The sequence below is a fragment of the Dermacentor variabilis genome, chromosome 2 (assembly GCF_050947875.1).
Source record: "Dermacentor variabilis isolate Ectoservices chromosome 2, ASM5094787v1, whole genome shotgun sequence".
Classification (NCBI taxonomy): Eukaryota; Metazoa; Arthropoda; class Arachnida; order Ixodida; family Ixodidae; genus Dermacentor; species Dermacentor variabilis.
The window spans coordinates 105,549,736-105,567,195 of NC_134569.1; the positions used below are offsets into that span (position 1 = coordinate 105,549,736).

General features: G+C 44.4%; 1 protein-coding gene across 7 annotated transcripts in view; it reads left to right on the forward strand.

Annotated features, from left to right (window-relative positions):
- The window catches only part of Sap130 (Sin3A-associated protein 130), a 117,913-nt gene that overhangs the window by 50,796 nt on the left and 49,657 nt on the right, over nt 1–17,460 (forward strand). For 5 of the 7 annotated variants that reach the window (XM_075681593.1, XM_075681592.1, XM_075681591.1 and 2 more), the window contains 4 exons: nt 4,408–4,579; nt 7,137–7,319; nt 11,370–11,462; nt 12,764–12,923. In XM_075681593.1, coding sequence (XP_075537708.1) covers nt 4,408–4,579; nt 7,137–7,319; nt 11,370–11,462; nt 12,764–12,923 — 608 coding nt within the window. The remainder of the gene's footprint in view (nt 1–4,407; nt 4,580–7,136; nt 7,320–11,369; nt 11,463–12,763; nt 12,924–17,460) is intronic. The other 2 variants (XM_075681594.1, XM_075681597.1) reach the window with 1 other exon arrangement.

A 17,460-nucleotide genomic window follows, 5' to 3' on the forward strand; every position in this document is an offset into this window, starting at 1 on the left:
AACCTACTAAGGTTACTCAAAAAGAGAGCTCCGCTATTGAGGAAATATTCGTCCTGGTTCGGGATTTTTTTGGGCAGATGCTCTACCATCTGAGCTAACCAGGAGGCTTGCATATCGCAGTGTTAGGGTGAACAGTGTCCTTAAATCAGCCTTTTCACATGTCCTATCACACCCTTGATGCCGCTGTTTGAGCTTATAAATAAAGAGAGGAAAGGGAGCTGTACAATGATGATCGCGGGAGGTCGCAAGATCGAATCCCGGCCACGGCGGCCGCATTTCGATGGGGGCGAAATGCGAAAACACCCGTGTGCTTAGATTTAGGTGCACGTTAAAGAACCTGAGGTGGTCAAAATTTCCGGAGTCCTCCACTACGGTGTGCCTCATAATCAGAAAGTGGTTTTGGCACGTAAAACCCCAAATATTATTATTATTCTTTTATCCATGGCACTGCCGACTCATCTAAATATACAAATTTCATGGAGATGTGGCATTATTACTGCACAGGTGTGACTGAAGTATTGCTGCCACATTCTCTAACAGTTAAAGGAACCCAAAACTGCAAGCAACTCATCACGCATTTTTAGCTGGAAATTGGGAGTGTTTGCACTGTGTCCTCCCCTTAAATAGAGACCCAGGTGCTCCAGAGCCCTCACTATAGCGTCCCTCAAAGTTATTTTGTGTCTTTGAAGCATAAAGCCCCATCAAATATTGCCAGCAGCCACTTTAAGGGCCCCTCATCAGGCCACATAACACATTTTGGTTATGCAATGGAAATTGTTAAATGCCCTCTAAGGTGCATTCTATTGCAAGAATTTTTCCAATTAGTTCAGTAATAACAGAGATAGAAACACTAAGTGCCGCGAACCCATGATTTCGGGAGGCAGGCGTCATTGCCAACATAGACACTCTCTCCACTTGCCCCGTGTAGCCTCTGCAAGTGAAATTCCTTCCCTTCGTTCTCCCATACTAGAGCTGGAGGATCGCGTGACGAATATTTCACGGGCCCTGCCTTTTTTTTTCTCTCTCTCTCTCTCTCTCTCTCGCGTTTTTGCTGAGGGGCACACTTCCGGTGACGGTCTTGTGTGCGAGCTGTTGCGTTTGTCTCGTTTCGCACAGCGGATGATTTTGCGTGCTCTGCACAAGAACACCTGATTAACGGTATAAGTCAATACCACAATCACAAGCACTAAGTCAGGTGCAAGAGGATGAAAGAGCATGATCATGGTACTGGAACATGGTAGAAAATGACAGTTTCGTTTTCTGTGCATGCGATTGCACGACATGGGAACAAGCAGACGAAACGGAAGTACATCTCTGTTGCTACAGTACGAACTAAAACAAAAACATGCAGACATTGGGTTTTTATGTTTTATTATTTCTCTAAACTTTAATTCGTCTATTGAAGAAAGAGATTAAACAAATAACTGATGTTGCCTTAAATAATTCTCGAAGTCATGTGTGACTATGAGTGACGTCACAGCACTACCATGTACTAGGTACACTTGTGCGATTGACATAGCCTCTCTGGCTGGGAGCGCAGCGCCCAGCAAGGAGAAACGCAGCAAGGAGAAGTGCAAATGGTGTTTGGTTTGAAATGTAAGACTTTCCGCGGCTTGTAGAGATGTAATACTTAGCAGACACGATTGTTAGTACGCATTGTATGCACCGTGCTTGTTAGCTCAAAATGGCCAGACCTTGCAAAGTCTGGCGCTGCCTTTAAAGGAGCCCTAAACCTTTTTTTATCGAAGTCAAGGAATGCATTTGAAGTTAAAAGTAGACTATTTGAGATGTACTTTCCTGCAAAAAATACTTCAATGCTTTCAGCAGAAGCATAGTTATTGGCATTGAAATGTCGCTTATGGTCCCCTCTGCGGTACTCCCGCTCCTTCTTCAATTCCTTGCACCGCGAAGGCTATGGGGAAGTGGGGCACACTCACAACGATCTGCCTACTGAACGTCACCATGATGAGCAGTTCAAAATTGATTTTAAATGTTCATGTAGATGTCGCTATTTCTGATTTTGGCACCTACGAAGCGCCATACAAGGTTGTCTTCAGTCAGCTGCAGTGCATTCAGCGAGCGGATATATTGTGGCACTCTGTGGTGGCCGCGGTATCTGTGCTACATAGCAGACTGCAGCTACATGCAACTATCGTGCATATGTGCAGTGTTTGCTTTGTGCACGACATGGCTTCAGTGTGCTGTGTTCATATGCTCCAGTCTGGCTTTGCAATGTGGTGTGGATCGGCTTTGTATTGCACCAGCTTGACTGATGGATAATAACCATATCCAACTTGTGCATTTTAAATAGCTGTCAATAGCTCAATATGAATCAAATTTTGCCAAGGCGTCTAGCAAGGAGCAGCCAGGCGTGAGCATATGCTGGCAAGTGTGCATGTGGTCTGTCATTAAGTTTCGTGTAGTTTAGGGCTAGTTGAGTGTTCAAAACCCGATGCCTATAATACTAGTAAGCAGTCTGGTCAAAGTTTAGTTCCTGCGGGTGACTGCGACGGAGCGTGATTAGACGATGGTCGTCGTCTTCCGAAAGTACGTAATTCTTGAAAGCAGATTTCTGTTTACAGTCAACGACTTTAAGTTTCTGGACGCACGATTTTTCGAACATGCCCAATAATTCGTGGCACCATGCCTTCCGATTTTCCGGACTTAGTGCCATGACTGCAGGCCCAAAACGGCATTTATTGAAGCCACTACTGCTGCCATTTTGATTACCTCGCCGCCTCGAACCAACGCTCTCACACACAGATCAGCCGGCAGCCATAGCCACCACTGTGGCAACGCTAAGCCTAGCTACTTCGACGTTCTCTATCAAGCTTCTTGTTGCTCGGTGCGATGGTTTTCATTGAAACAATGCCTCGCTGTTAGCAATGGCTCCGTTTTAGTAATCCTCGCCAATGGCTTCGAAGCTCGGAAGGCACAGCGTGTTGTGTAATGCTGGTTCCCGGAAGTTACCCTCGCCTCAATACAGCAATGTGACGCGGTTAAGCATAGTTTATGTATTGCGGTGAAGCGTATTAAAAGTGACAAAGGGCAATTGTCACCTGGACATGGTATGTTTACCTTAATTATACACACGTGAACCTGCCATCTCCTAACACAGTACGAGCACCAATACGCCTAATAAGTTTACTCGCAAGCCTTTAGAGCTATTTGAGACGTGCCTGTGGCAACTTGAGCACTTGGGGGCAGTAAAAGGCCGTATCAGGATTTCTTCAGACTGGCCGATTTTTTCTGACGTTTTCGCGGCCTCTAGGGAGTCTGGAGAATCAGACAGTGACTGTATATTAGCCTGTCTGTTAACCTGCGTCAATAAATCTACACAGTAACAATGGGAAAAAGCGCACTCATTCAAACACCTTTCTTGATTGATGTCAGCTTTTGGCCATCAGCAGCCACGTATGGGAATATGCTACAAGAAGTATAGTGCCTGAAAAGAGTGAGAACTAGGCTTCTGTTGTAAGGAGAGTATTTCAGAAAAAGATGACTTCGCTCTGCTTGTGAGCTCCATGTGCCGCCCACGGCTGCAAAGTTTGACCGAGATGTTGACTGCAGCGTATGCTATCTGTGGACTGCATTCTTTCACCAAGCCCGAGGGGGGGTTCAGGCCCCCATCAAAGGCACTTGCAATAGCCCATTTTATTTTTATTTTTGTGCTTTCTTTTGTTTCTGTACATCATAATTTCACGTTGCTAGTTGTTATGAACTCTTTACTGGCTCGGATTTGTTTGGAACTGTCAGCATCTCTTGTGACACATTGCACAAGTTTTCTTAAAATATGACTACAGCAGTTTGGTAAGGGAGTTGGACCACAGTGCATATATGTTCTCAGTGGTATGTAGAGCACTAACTCGATAACCGCTAGTGCTGTAAGCAGCTTATGTATTTGTATGTCTTATGCATCATTAACATATAGTTACACTAGAAAGATTTGAGTGAATGCTTGAAGGTTATGTCCTAAGCCTGTCCCTTAGCCAATGCACAAGGTTTGCAATGTATGTGCTGTGTATGAGAAACTTCTGAGCAGGAGACTTATTTGCATGAACTATCTATTCTCATGGCAAAGGGCATTTATATCCCTGAAGAGCACTGCAATTCTTTTTCTATGCCATGCATATGTTTGTAAAATGGTCAGTGTCAATGCCTAAAAGGCCCTCAACTGCCACTATTCATGTCATGTGCGACATGCAGAGGACTGGTTATTTTTCCTTGATCAAAAGTCTCTGTGCAGCTAGGTATGCCTTGCACATGAGTCTATGCTACAATGACCTTAGTACTGTTTTGCCTTTTGAGTTAAACTGGTAAATGCCATCCAGAAATGGTCATGAATGTGGCTGTGTTCGGCGAGGGTTTCCTTATATGTAAGAATGTATGCGACGATGGCCTTCACAGAATGCATGGGGTGCCCAGGTCTGGCTCGCACGGAGGAGCTGGTCAGGTGCAGATTGGCTTTGCCTCGGGCCGCTCCTTGGAACCCCTGGCACGGACAACGCTTGGCCACTCCTCAGTTTCAATAGCCAAGCCTTTGCACGTCACTCAACCCATTGTACACAGCCTTCATCAGGTGGGTCACTGTGTCCCTCACTTTTTCCCTCCTTCTCTTTTATTGCAATACCAATTATACGGACTCTTGAGGCGCATTCCTGTCATCATGCTGTCCTGCGATCTACAGCACATGAGCTGCTTGCGCATGGAGGGCTAGAAGGCCTCCAGAGCTGCAGAGTGGGTTTGGCAGGAGAAACAGTGAAGCGAAGTGGACACATTGTCAATGTGGAGGCTCAGTCAGCTCGGTGGTGGATCCAAGACAGCACTCTGCCTTCTACTGTTGGCATGACCATTGTGCACACACACACTATAAGCACACTAGTGTTCTTGCTTAGTTGCTGTGTGTATGCACTAGTCTGAGCAGAACAGACACTAAATGTCAAGCTAACATTATCTAATATTTTACTAAGCGCTGACTAACATTGTCAGTTTCCCATCCCTTTCATCTCATGCACTATCGTAGTGCGACGCCTGCAACAACATTGGCGATGCTCCTCAACATGCCAGCATTGTGAGATGCTTGGTGGCTGCCAGGGCACTGTTCCTTCTAACAGCAGTTGCCTGGCATGCTGCATTGCTCCAGCACGTTGCACCTGCATATAGTTAGAACACCGTCCAAGGAGTTTAAGTGCAATGCTGAACCTCGCAATCGTTGCCAATGCTTTGCTCGTCGGGTGAAGCTGTATAATTTTTTTTTATATATAGGAATACTAAAGGGCAACACTTTGGACTGGCAAAGTATGTTATAATATATTATTTTTATTTTTTTGGCAGAAAAATGTGAATTACTAGCCGCAAGATGACAGCCAAATTCTTTCTTGAATTCATGTCAGTGTCAAAATGTCATTGGCATTTTTTCAGCATGACATCGCAGATTTGAAAGTATTTTCTTATATACAGTCGCCGGCCGTTTATTCGGACCTCACGGGGACTGCGGAAATGTCTGAATAAACAGGTGTCCGAAAAAGCAGATTAAGAGAAAAAAAAGAAATCCTTTATTTCCACGCACTTATTCGGGCTCGGCAGTAGGCTTGAAGAAATCGTGAATGCGCCCTTGCATGCTGTTCTGTTTACGCGCAATCAGATAAGTCTGAATCTCGGAGAGGGTCGTACGGTCACTATAGGTGGCTGAAAGCACAGTCATTGCTTGTACACGCTCCGCATGCGACGGCAGTGTGCACATGGTTCGTCATCTTCCGACTCGGAGTTATCGTCCAACGGCGCAGCATAAACCCGACGAATGATATCGCCGTCATCGAGTTCTGCGCATGTCAGTACAGCAGTATCAGAACCTGTGAAACTGTCAAATGAGACGGTGTCCGGAATCGCAATGCAACCACTGCGCAGGTCTCGGAAGAACATCTTCGGCGTCAGTAGGGAGCACATCGGAAGGCGACAAATCCTAGGCCTCCTGGCACCCGCTTGCTGGCATTTCCCAGCGCAGTCTGCGCGGGCACTGTCGGTGCCATTAGACACTTGACGCTATGTTTCCGTATGCCGCGTTGCATCATCGCAACTTCGACACAGCACACAAAGCAAACATCATCACGCCGTCACGCCGATACCAGTCGCACAAACGAAAAACGCAGCGTTGTGCATAAAGAAAGAAACAAATCAGCTGCTGGATTGTCTTGACATGGCTTACTAACCTGAGACTGGAACTGCTGTAGCTACAAACCAGGCAGAAACGATGATGATGAGCGGGGATTGGCAGTAGTGCCACCTCGTGGAGCAGCAAGGAGGCTCCGTTCAAAACAAAAAGGGCGTTCAGCAAGTCGAACCATGCACCGGTCAGAGTTGGTGCATGGTGCTTGCTCTCAATCGAGTTGGCTCAAGCAGTGTCCGAAAAATCAGACGAGAGGTTGTAAGCTGTCCGAACTTTCGGCAGTTGTTATACATTATGGTCTATGGGGAGAATGGCGGTGCCATGAAGCAGACCGAATAATCGAGCACGTTCGAATTTTCGGAGTCCGAAAAATCAGTCGGCGACTGTACGTGGTGTTTTTGTGTAGGAAAGGCTCTGGGAACTTGTTAGGCCAAATATCTGGCTCCTTTAAAATGCAGTGTAGTCCTTGTTTACTGATAAACAATTAACTAGACTTGAGTAGACATAAAAATTCATGATGTCATGGTGAGCTGATGGGGAAACGTTGGGATGGGATTTGACAGCTGTTGTTTGCCTTACTGCCTTTACTAGGTTACTAAGCATCTTACTATGATAAGAATGGCCACTTTGCTTTTGTGTAACCATAGTTTATTAAAGGTTTACTTAATATTTTCCCCCTTGGAATCCTTTTAATTCACACCACTACTTCATGGCAGATCGCTCATAAAGGATAGCTTCATCTAAGAGCAATAAGTTTTCCTTACTAACGAATGCATGGAATTTAATTTAAATGATTCAGTTGCACACATTTTCAGTTCATCAGTTTCAGAAGCATCTGCAAAACTTTTGTTTCATTATGCTGGAATGTTGAAAAATAATTGGTTTAACAGCTCCACATCTGCTTTGCTAATGTATGCACGGAATTGTTGTGATGGCATGAAATGTCCCCTAATTTGCTAAAAACCACTAGGTTCCCGAGAAGACGTTCAAGTGCAGCACATCTCCAGCCACTGTGCAGTACACAGCGGTGCCTGGGCTTGCCACAGGCACAACCGGCCACTCTGCAGTGATCCCATCATCGCCATCGCCTCTCACAACTAGCAATAGCAGCACTATTAGCTGTGGGGCCACCATCGTGTCACCTCATGCACAAGTGAGTCTCCTGAACAGGAAGGATAGAGCAGTGTTCATTCATGAAATACATAGCCAATTCCCCCATTATTTTGATCCCAGCGGGACGTTCATTAGTTATTCACATAGACCCTAATGCAAATTACAAATAGTTTATTTAATCCTTTGAGAATCAGTGCTGTAAATATAGTGTCATGAACAAGTGTCAAATGGTCGATGCCATATAGTATTGACATTACCATCTGTATGTTTGAAAAATGCACCGATTTTTCAACTATTTGTTGCCCAGAAAGTGCTGCCACCCTGTGTGGGTACATTTTTTTCCCCCTTAGTCTAATGGTTTTCATTCCATGGCTTTTCTGCCCTGGAGTTCCATCCATGCATGTTAGGGCGCGCAGCAGCTAGTCTTGGTATCGTTTCACCGGCTGTTTCCATTCATTGTGCTCCAAAAAACTGATGTCTATCTGGTTTACAACATCTCAAAGGGTCACTGCTGGATGCTTACTCATCCGTTGCTCACAGGGATGTGATTGCATCTGTTCACGGGCGGGCGCTGGTATATACAAACGATGCTGCCATGCTTCTGTTTCTTTTCTCAAGACTCGGCTTGAGAAAAGTGATTGCCCCTCGCTCACATACATGGTTCGATTATGCTATGGGTGTGCGTACTGGTTGTGCTGCAATTGAGTTAGGTGGCAATTTATTTATTTGAACGTACCTTACAGGGCCCGATTGGCATTGAGTAAGGGGGGTGTAGTGGAAGTTATATAAACAGTAGGTGGTAAAATTTCATAATAACATACAAGAAAAATGGTAAACAAGCAATGCATGCTACAGCTGAGCAATAGGAACACTTATTGAAAGTATGATGCATGTGGGGGGGGGGGGAGCACTGATTAAATAAGTCAGTAACATGTAGCACATAAAAGTAACATCAAAAATGTGCATATAAATAAGAATTTGAATCATGAAAACAAACTGATAAGTTAGCAATGGTAAAAAGTTTAATACAGGAACACTATGTGCACAAGTGTAGCTGCGCAGACAACGGAACAACCCAAAAGAATAATTGACTACACCTAATGGTTATGGAAAATGAAGGGCTAGCTGGTGATATGAGTGACTGCCGAAAATTCACCAAGTTAGCTTCTGCGACTATGCTATCGGGAAGATTATTCCATAGCTGGATGTCACATGGAAGTGCTGGTGAGTTAAATGTGTCAGTATTACCATAAGTGCATGTGAAGCTTAGGTTATTGTGTAGTCTACGTGACATGTGCAGTGACGCTTCTATGCCTAAAAGATTTTGGTTAAACTGCTACGCATATTTATGAAATAAGCACAAGAGGGCTATGTCACGGCGATTACTTAACTGTGGTAGGGAAATTTTCGTTATGCTTCAGTGGTGGTTATATGTAAAAAAATGAAGTGAGCGGCTCTATTTTGATTAACTTCTAACATGGTAGTTAAATAGCTTTGAAGAGGGGACCAGACTGTAGAGAGAAATTTGAATTGTGGGTGGACCAACATTTGGAAATAAGCTTATGAATGAAAGAAGGCGAGTTTCAAAGGTTTCGACGTAAGTGCCCCAATGCTTTGGCGCACATGTTAGTAATATCAGGGTGTCTACCAACCGGAAAAACCGGGAAAACTGGGAATTCTCAGGGATTTTGAGTGGTCTGGAAAAACTCAGGGAAAACTCAGGAAATTTGTGCCTTTATCAGGGAAAATTAGCTGCAATTTTATTGAAAGGGTCGAAAGTCGCAGTAATGCTGGCTCGAGTAACAGACAAGAATCGTAATGAATTGTCTTTGATGCCCTGTCGTCGGCTAGCGGAGTTGCCAGTGTACAGTCAACGACCGACTTTCCGGATTCCTGATAATTTGGACGGATTCGTGGCACCACCACGTACCCCATAGAGTCAATGTATCGGAACGTCTGATATTTCGGACGCAAGAACTCTTTGCTTTCAGATTTTCCGGACATTTTGCTGTGACTGCAGGTACAAAACGGCATCAATCAAAGCCACCACCGCTGCCATTTTGATTACCTCGCCACCTCGAACTGGTGCTCTCGCACACAGATGCACTGGCAGCTGTGGCCACCGCTGCGGCAACGTTAGGCCTAGCTGCTTCGACGTTCGCTATGAAGCTTCTTGCCGTTCGGTGCCGTGTTTTTTATTGGAAGAATTCGCTGCTGGTCAGCAATGTAACGGACTCCACCTTTGTGGTCCTCGCGATTGGCATAGAAGCTTGGAAAACATGGTGCGTTGCACAATGCCGGTTTCCGAAAGTCAGCTTCGCCTCTGTACAAAAATGTTACTTGGTGAAGCATGCACAAAAGTATTGCAGTGAAGCATAACAAGCGTGGGAAGGGGCTATTGCAACGGGACACAGTATGTTTTATTTAATTATACACGTGTGCACCTGGTATTTCCTGTCACGGTACGAGCACCGATATGCCTGATATGTGTACCCACAGGCATTCAGAGCATTCTCAAATGTGCCTATGGCGGTTCGAGCCTCTAAGGGCTGTAAATGACGTGCATTTATTTTTTGCAACTGGCTGATTTTTGTGACGTTTTCGCGGCCCCTAGGGAGTTCAAAAAATCGGACATGCACTGTGCAACTGACCAAGAAGATGCTTCAAATGGTCCGTGGGGCGAATGAGTGGTGAAAGAACGACAAGAACAGAAAGGACCTACGCATTGAGGAATGAACTGGAAAGGCAGCGTGCTGCCGCCGTTTTGAAGGAGCTTGAGCTCAAAAAAACAGTGTTGGCTGATGTCGAGATGCAGGTGTCCCTTGTCCAAACCAAAATGAACTCTTTAAGGCAGTGAAACACAACACTGAGGCGTCTTGCGCAGGCTGAGAGTATGTCAGGACAGTTGAGGTCGTCTTACGAGCTGCTGAGAGAGAATCTCAATTGTGACAATTTTCGGGCCTCATACCACTGAGCTCGCTATCATTTGATAGAAATAGCTCATATTCGAAAATATTTGGTTCTGTATGCATCTCCTTTTTATTCATATTTGAGAAGCTCCGATTCCATTTGCATTTTTTTCGAAGACATTTTATTTGCTGTGCATTTTACTAACCCCTCCCTTCTATTCTCTTTCTGAATAACATAAACACTACTCCTTAGTATTCAAATCGGGTTAAGTCGTTCTTTTTAATTTTTTTCATATGCTTACTAGCGAGTGACAGCATCGGGCGATATGGTTTCAGCCCGTCTTGACATAAAACATAGTTCTGCATCACTCAGGGAATTTTGCAAAGGCACTCAGGGAAAACCTGGAAAACTCAGAGAATTTGGAAATGTCTTCTTGGTAGACACTCTGAATATGGGGATTCCAGGAGAGGCTTAGAGTGAGTTACTTAAATGAAGAGGCCTCAAATAATCGGCTCCGATGCGGACTACTATCCAAGTGCTGAATCAGAATATATATATATATATATATATGTAATCAATGTAGCTACATTTTTGTTCTTATAAGTATTTTTATAAGGCCATCTGTATTCATGAATCAACAACGCACGTTTATGTACGAATATATTTTGTTGTCACTGTTTGGTCTATCTAAAAGAAATCTGGTAAATATTTTTCGACGTAGGTCAGTCTGAAGATTTTAAATTGGTAATAAAACAATTCGACCCTGAGGGAGGGTTGCATTTTGTGAAAAAACTTGACCCCCAAAGGGTTAAAACATGCTTCAAAACAAAACGATTATTTACTAGAAATCTTTGGCTTTAAGCTAGTCTCTGTCCTTATGGATGATCACTGCGCAAATGATTCAACAAAACTGACATGTTCGGTATAAAAGCCTGGTTGGTGCAGTAGGAACGCATGAAGGGCTGTTTCGTAAAATGAGGGAACTCTAGCCGCTGTCAGCTGCGGCCCTCGGCATTTTATCCACTGGTCTACGTCAACCTTAGCTATCCACACGCTATTTCATGTAGCAGTAAGAGCACTTAAGCCGAGCTATAGTCCTAGCAACACATGCCTCTGTGATTTTCTGTCTCAGCAGGCTTTCCCTTCTGCACTTGTGTCATCCGTCTTACCTTTCCGACAGGTTGTACAGCCCAGTGTGCCCATTCGGAGTAACATGGGCACCATGTCTCTTGTTACGTTGGCTCCCACGTCTTCTGTACAGTCGGCACCGCAGGCGAGTCCTGATGCTACCTTTTGTCTCCAATGTGTGCTTGTGAAAATTTGCTTAGGAAGTTGGGCAACATTACTGGTTTTGACGCTAAGGTTTGTGGGTGATAGATGGCATAAAGTGCACTCATGTGGGGAATGTGCTGTCTGTGTGCCCTTGTGAAAAGAAAAAGAATTTCATTTGAGATGCATAGAGAGCAATGTAGGACACAGAAGCTTAAACAGGTTGATGCACTGACTCCTAAGCAGAGTGTCCCAGCTGCTGAAGTAATCTTAGTCTGTTTATCTAAAAGAAGAGCCAAATTAAATGCTCTAGTACTTGCATTTATATGTTGCTGGAGATACTAATACAGACAGTTCACATGTCTGCAATGGTTTGTCTATCATCCTGCTTCTCGTAAGAATGCACTTTGACGCATACAAGGGAAGTTGGTGCACATCAATCAATAAAAGATTTTTGGAAGTTGTACCAAAAGGACTTGTATATAACTTACCCGTAGCTACGGGGAATTGAAACAATGTTTCAAGTCCCCGTCAATTGAACATTGGCTTCTGGTAGTGTCTTGGGCTATAGAGTAAGGCGGCACCTGATTAGAAGGACAGGACACATTCGTCTGTATGTACATTGCATTTGCAGAATATTTTCAAGTACTTAAGCAGTGTCTAAGCCTATGTATAGCATCGGCAGAAATTTTCTGACAGCAGCGTATTGGCAATGCCACTAGTCTAAGCTTAGTCCCTCAAAATAGACTGCCTGTATGTCTTGAACCCAACCGTTAGTTTGCCCACCCTTTTTTCTGCAAGGAACTGCTTTTTTTTTTTTAGAATGCACCAACTCCTGTAAATATTTTACACCCCTACATATAGAAGCAAAGCTCTATGTGGAACTTTCTTGTGCTTTTAATTACTCTTTTTTTTACCTCTATTTCTTTCTATTTGCATGATGATGACTCTTGAACAGAACAGAAGTAATTGAAGACTTTGAAGGCAGGGGTAATTGGAGGTTGCTGTGGATATAAACATTGGCTGGTGATAATGACTCAACAGTGATTTAAATTGGACTCTGTGACACTGCAATAAATTGGACACTGGGACACTGTTTGCAGACATTTATGAAGTGTTTCAATTACTGGTCATGCCCTGCTATTCTTTAGGTTCAATTCATGAAATTTCTGCTTAAACATCAAGGCATTTCCCACTCCCCCTATTAATGAATGTTATTGGTGCCAGGTGGAAAATAAGTAGTGATATTAATCGTATTGCGGCAGTGTGTGCACCTGTCAGCATCATTGTGAATGCCTTATGCAGGTGGTGGCAACAAGTCAGCCTGCATCACTTCACGGTTCCAGCCTGGCCACTGGAGGCTCAGGCATTCACCCAATTTTCACAGTGGTGTCAGGCAAGAGTCCCCTGTCAGTGGCACCAGCATCCACAGTGCCAAGCATAGGACTACCCCAGAACAGGCTCGGTCAGTGGGCACTTTGTTTCTTGGGTTTGCATCACGGAGTGAAACTTTGTTACAGAGACTCAATGTATAGTAAAAGCCTGCTTACAGTAAACATGCCATCCATAATGAAACTTCATTTTCGCTGCTGATACAAAGATGCCGTTGCAAAGCCTGCATGCTCTCACACAGCTGAGCTGTAGGGCACGTTGGTCACCGAACTCTATCTTCGAGATGCACATGCTGTTGTGCTGTTGTGCAAAAGCTTTGGAGCCTGAAGGTTTGGCTACTGTGTTGGAACGCTCAGAAAAGACAGTCCTCTTCTTCTCCTGGCACTCTCTTCCTGTGTGGCTGCGGAAGAGGAGGATGGCAGCTCCTTTTCACACCAGTGCTTGCATTGCTACAGACAACACACATATGATGAGTCGGCTTACTTGTATGGCCACTTATATATTCCTGCTACCGTTGTGCTTGTTAATGGCTCTGTTCTCTAAGAAATTATGCAATGAAACGACAAATGCAACCTAAAAAATATCCTCACTGGTACATATACCGTATTTACTCGAATCTAGGCTGACCCCGATTCTAAGCTCTACCCCTTAAAATCCGAAGCCAACAAAACAAAAAAATGTTACCTCGAATGTAGGCTGAACAGAAAAAGCGAGGTTAGTGTTAATAAAATACAAACAGCATTTATTGAATCTGAACATGCAGAGCTCATTCAATGTCGTCGTCGCTGCTAGACTCGTCGCTGTGTTCCTTGTCACTGTCACCTTCAAACAGTGCACTATCTTCGGTACCGTCAAGCGCATTAGATATGCTACACTTTTTAAAGGCGCGCACGATCAAAGTACCTTGGATGTCGTCCCACGCTGCAGCTACCCAGCCCGCCAGCGGCGATAGTGATGCACATTTGATGAGGCCCGTTGCCGTTAGCATGTGGTCTTCGTCAGTCAACCAGTCCGTGTAATATTTCTGCAGACGATCCTTGAAAGGTTCGTTGATGCAGACATCAAGTGGCTGCAACTGGCCTGTCATGCCGCCTGGTATGACAGCGAGGTCCGTGTTCGCTTGGGCGAGCGCAGCCTTCACGTTGTCGGTCAAGTGCCCACGGTAAGAGTCGACTGCAAGGAGCGAGTTCTTTGTCAAAAGGGCTCCTGGACGCCGTCGCCACACAATCTTAACCCACTCTTCCGCCAGCGCACCCGTCATCCACCTGTTCTCATTTGCCCGCACAGTGACATTTCTTGGGAAAGTTTCTCAAGCAGGCAGTGTCTTCCTTTTAAATATCATATAAGGAGGGAGTTTATGTCCATCAGCTGTGCAGCACAGCATCACAGTTGCGCGCTGCTTCTCGTAGCCCGCAGAGCGCACCTTCACCTCCTTGGCACCCGTTTCATTCACGGTGTACGCCACTGGCATGTCAAAATACACAGCCATCTGGTCGGCGTTGCCGATTTGCCCAAGGTTGTAGCCTGCCGCTTCTCTCTTTCGCAGCACGTAGCGCTGAAAAGCTAGAAGCTTTTCTTCGAAATCGCTTGGCAGCTTCTGGGTGATTGAAGTGCGACGTCGGAGGCTGAAGCCGAAGCATTTCATGAATTTCTGAAGCCAGCCCCGGCTGGCTTTGAAATGCTTTAGCGTTAGGCCTTGCTCCTTCGAAAGTTCCCTATCCTTCGCTTGGAGCACTTCTGTTGTCACTGGAAGGGCAGCGTCTCCCTGCGTCCGAACAAAGTCGGCCAAAACTGTCTCCACTTCGTGGTGACAGCCTTTCTTTGGTCTGCTAAGTGCCATCCTCGTTGCAGTGCATGCAAAAAGCTGCTGTCGCCGTCCCCTCGAACAATGGACGTTTTTCTCGTCGACGCCGAAGTCCCGCACAACTTGAAGATTCGACGATGCCTCTGTGGCTATCACAACTTTTCGCTTGAAAGCGGCACTGTAGTGGCATCTCCGTCTTGGTGCCATCGCGATAACACCACGCCGCACATTGATGCGGCTGACACGACACAGGTCAAAATGATGACCTCACTTGTGCGCGGTTGGCTACTGGCACGGCTAGTAGCGGCTGCAATACTGACTTTTCTAGATGGCGCTAGCTATGCATCATATTTAGCAGTTTCAATGAAAAACTGGCACGTTTTTTAAAATCCTCGAATCTAAGCCGACCCTAGAGTTTGGAATATGATTAAATACGGTATATGAGTAAATACGGTATATGCCTTGAAGTGCATCATTCCTTTAATAAAGTAAATAGCATAGAAGCATTGAGCTATTCGCTTACATTTCACAATCATCGTTGATGATTCCTGCACATATTTAAACAAACTTATTCCGTTCTTCTACACTGTCTATTTTGTAAGTCATGGGTTTCTTTGTAGAACTTGTGAAGCAGGTTGACATGCAATGCCCTCTTCCACAAGACTTCTTGCGTAACGAATTTTGATGAAATTTTGCAGGATGATTTACCTTCTTGTCCTTAGAAAACAATTTAAATTTCATCATCCTGGCACAAACAGAAAACAAGTTATGATCATTATCGAACAGTTAAGTGCGTCGGCTTAGGAAAACTATCATTCCAAAAATAATAAAGAGGTAAGAATTTTTGTTGAGTAGATACCTTCTAGGTGGCCTAAAGTACAGGATAAAGGCAGCCACTTTCTTTCTTTTTTGCTGTGGCATGTGTAAATATATTGCCACTTGATAAGTAAGTTTCTTTGTTTCTTGTGTTGTCACCTTATTTGTTTATTTTTATTTATTTTATTTATTTGAACCTCAAGGGTCCCTGGCGGGACATTACATGAGGGGTGGGCGTAAGAACGGCGGTTAACAATGAATGTTATATGAGAATCATGATGATGACATGGCTTCCTCGATGGCAGTCTTGAAATGGGCTGGATCAGGGATTAGTGCTAAGTCGCAGGGAAGGTCATTCCAGTCGTAAGCTGTGTGGACAAAAAATGATTTCTGAAATGTAGTTGTTCGGGAACTATGCGGGATGACGCTGTTTGGATGGCTTGTGCGGGGTGTTCGACGTACTGGTAGGATGAGCTTGCTGTCGCGGGGCGAACAATGGAAAAACCTGTGATAAAGGCAGAGACGTGAAATTCGGCAATGGGAAGCGAGAGAAGGAAGTTTTAGTTTCAACTTCAAGGCGGATATGCTAGAGTATCGCGAGTAGTTTGAAAGAATAAAGCGAGTGGCACGATTCTGAGCAGATTCAAGGGCTGAGATAAGGTTAGACTGGTGGGGGTCAAATATTGCACAAGCATATTCAAGTTTAGGTCGCACAAATGTTTTATAAGCTAGTAATTTTAAGGAAGAAGGTGTCATGCGCAGGTTATGATGGAGATACCCAACTGCTCAAATAGATGAATTTATTATGTGGTTCATGTGGCAAGACCGTGATAAGTCACTAGCAAGGTTAATGCCAAGATACTTAAAAGAGTTAGTGGAAATAATGGCAGTATCGTTAATTTTATAAGTAGGCGGAGTATAATTTCGGCGGCGGTGAAAAGAAATTTGTACGGTCTTTGTAGTATTTAGGGACATTAGCCGCCTAGTGCACCACTGCTGTATGTTATCCAGGTCATTTTGGAGGATGTAAGCATCCTTGGCGTTAGTTATGGGGCGGTGGAGTACGCAGTCATCCTTGAAAAGGCGGATACTAGATGTTACTGTGGAAGGCGAGTCGTTAATGTATATTAGAAAGAGCAAGGGGCCAAGAACTGTGCCTTGAGGTACTCCTGAAAGAACGTGTGAGTAGGATGATGAGAAGCCATTAGCAGAAACAAATTGCATGCGGTCAGTTAAAAAGCTCCGAATCCAGTTCAAGACACTAAGATGAATGTTTAACAGAGACATTTTAAGTAAAAGGCGGGAACGCAGTACTTTATCGAAAGCTTTCTCGAAATCTGGAAATAGCGCATCAGTTGGGATATTGCCGTCAAGATAGGAATGAATGTCATGCAGGAACAAAGCTAATTGGGTTTCGCATGAGTGGCCTTTCCGGAATCCGTGTTGGTTTGGATGAAAAAAGTTGGCCGATGTTAGAAATGTGGCAACATTAGAGTAAATGACGTGTTCCATGATCTTAGAGCATACACTGGTTAGCGAAATGGGTCGGTAATTACCTGGGGATGATCTGTCACCTTTCTTGAAAACTGGAATGACCTTCCCAATTCACCAGTCATGTGGAACTGAGCCTGTCTTATCTGTCAAACCTTATGTCCTTATGAACCTTATGTCAAATATCTGATGTTTTCATTGTGTTAGAAGAGATGTAGAAACCTGAAAACTACTTTATTTTGTTCCTGAGAAAATTTCACCATAGAAACCACCTTGAAAGCAGCTCTTGGCAAAGCAGTTTGGAAACAGTAATTTCTCTAAAAGCGTTGCTTGGCTCAGAAGTGCAAATTTAGAAAAATCAGCTTTAATATTGCAGAAGATGCTATTTTACGCCATGAAAAATAGCGATTATTCAAAGGCCCCTACTGCAAAAGTATTGCAAAAGTACTGCAACACGACACTGCTCAGCAGCAGTCACTTGAAGTTGTCTTCTCTTTTT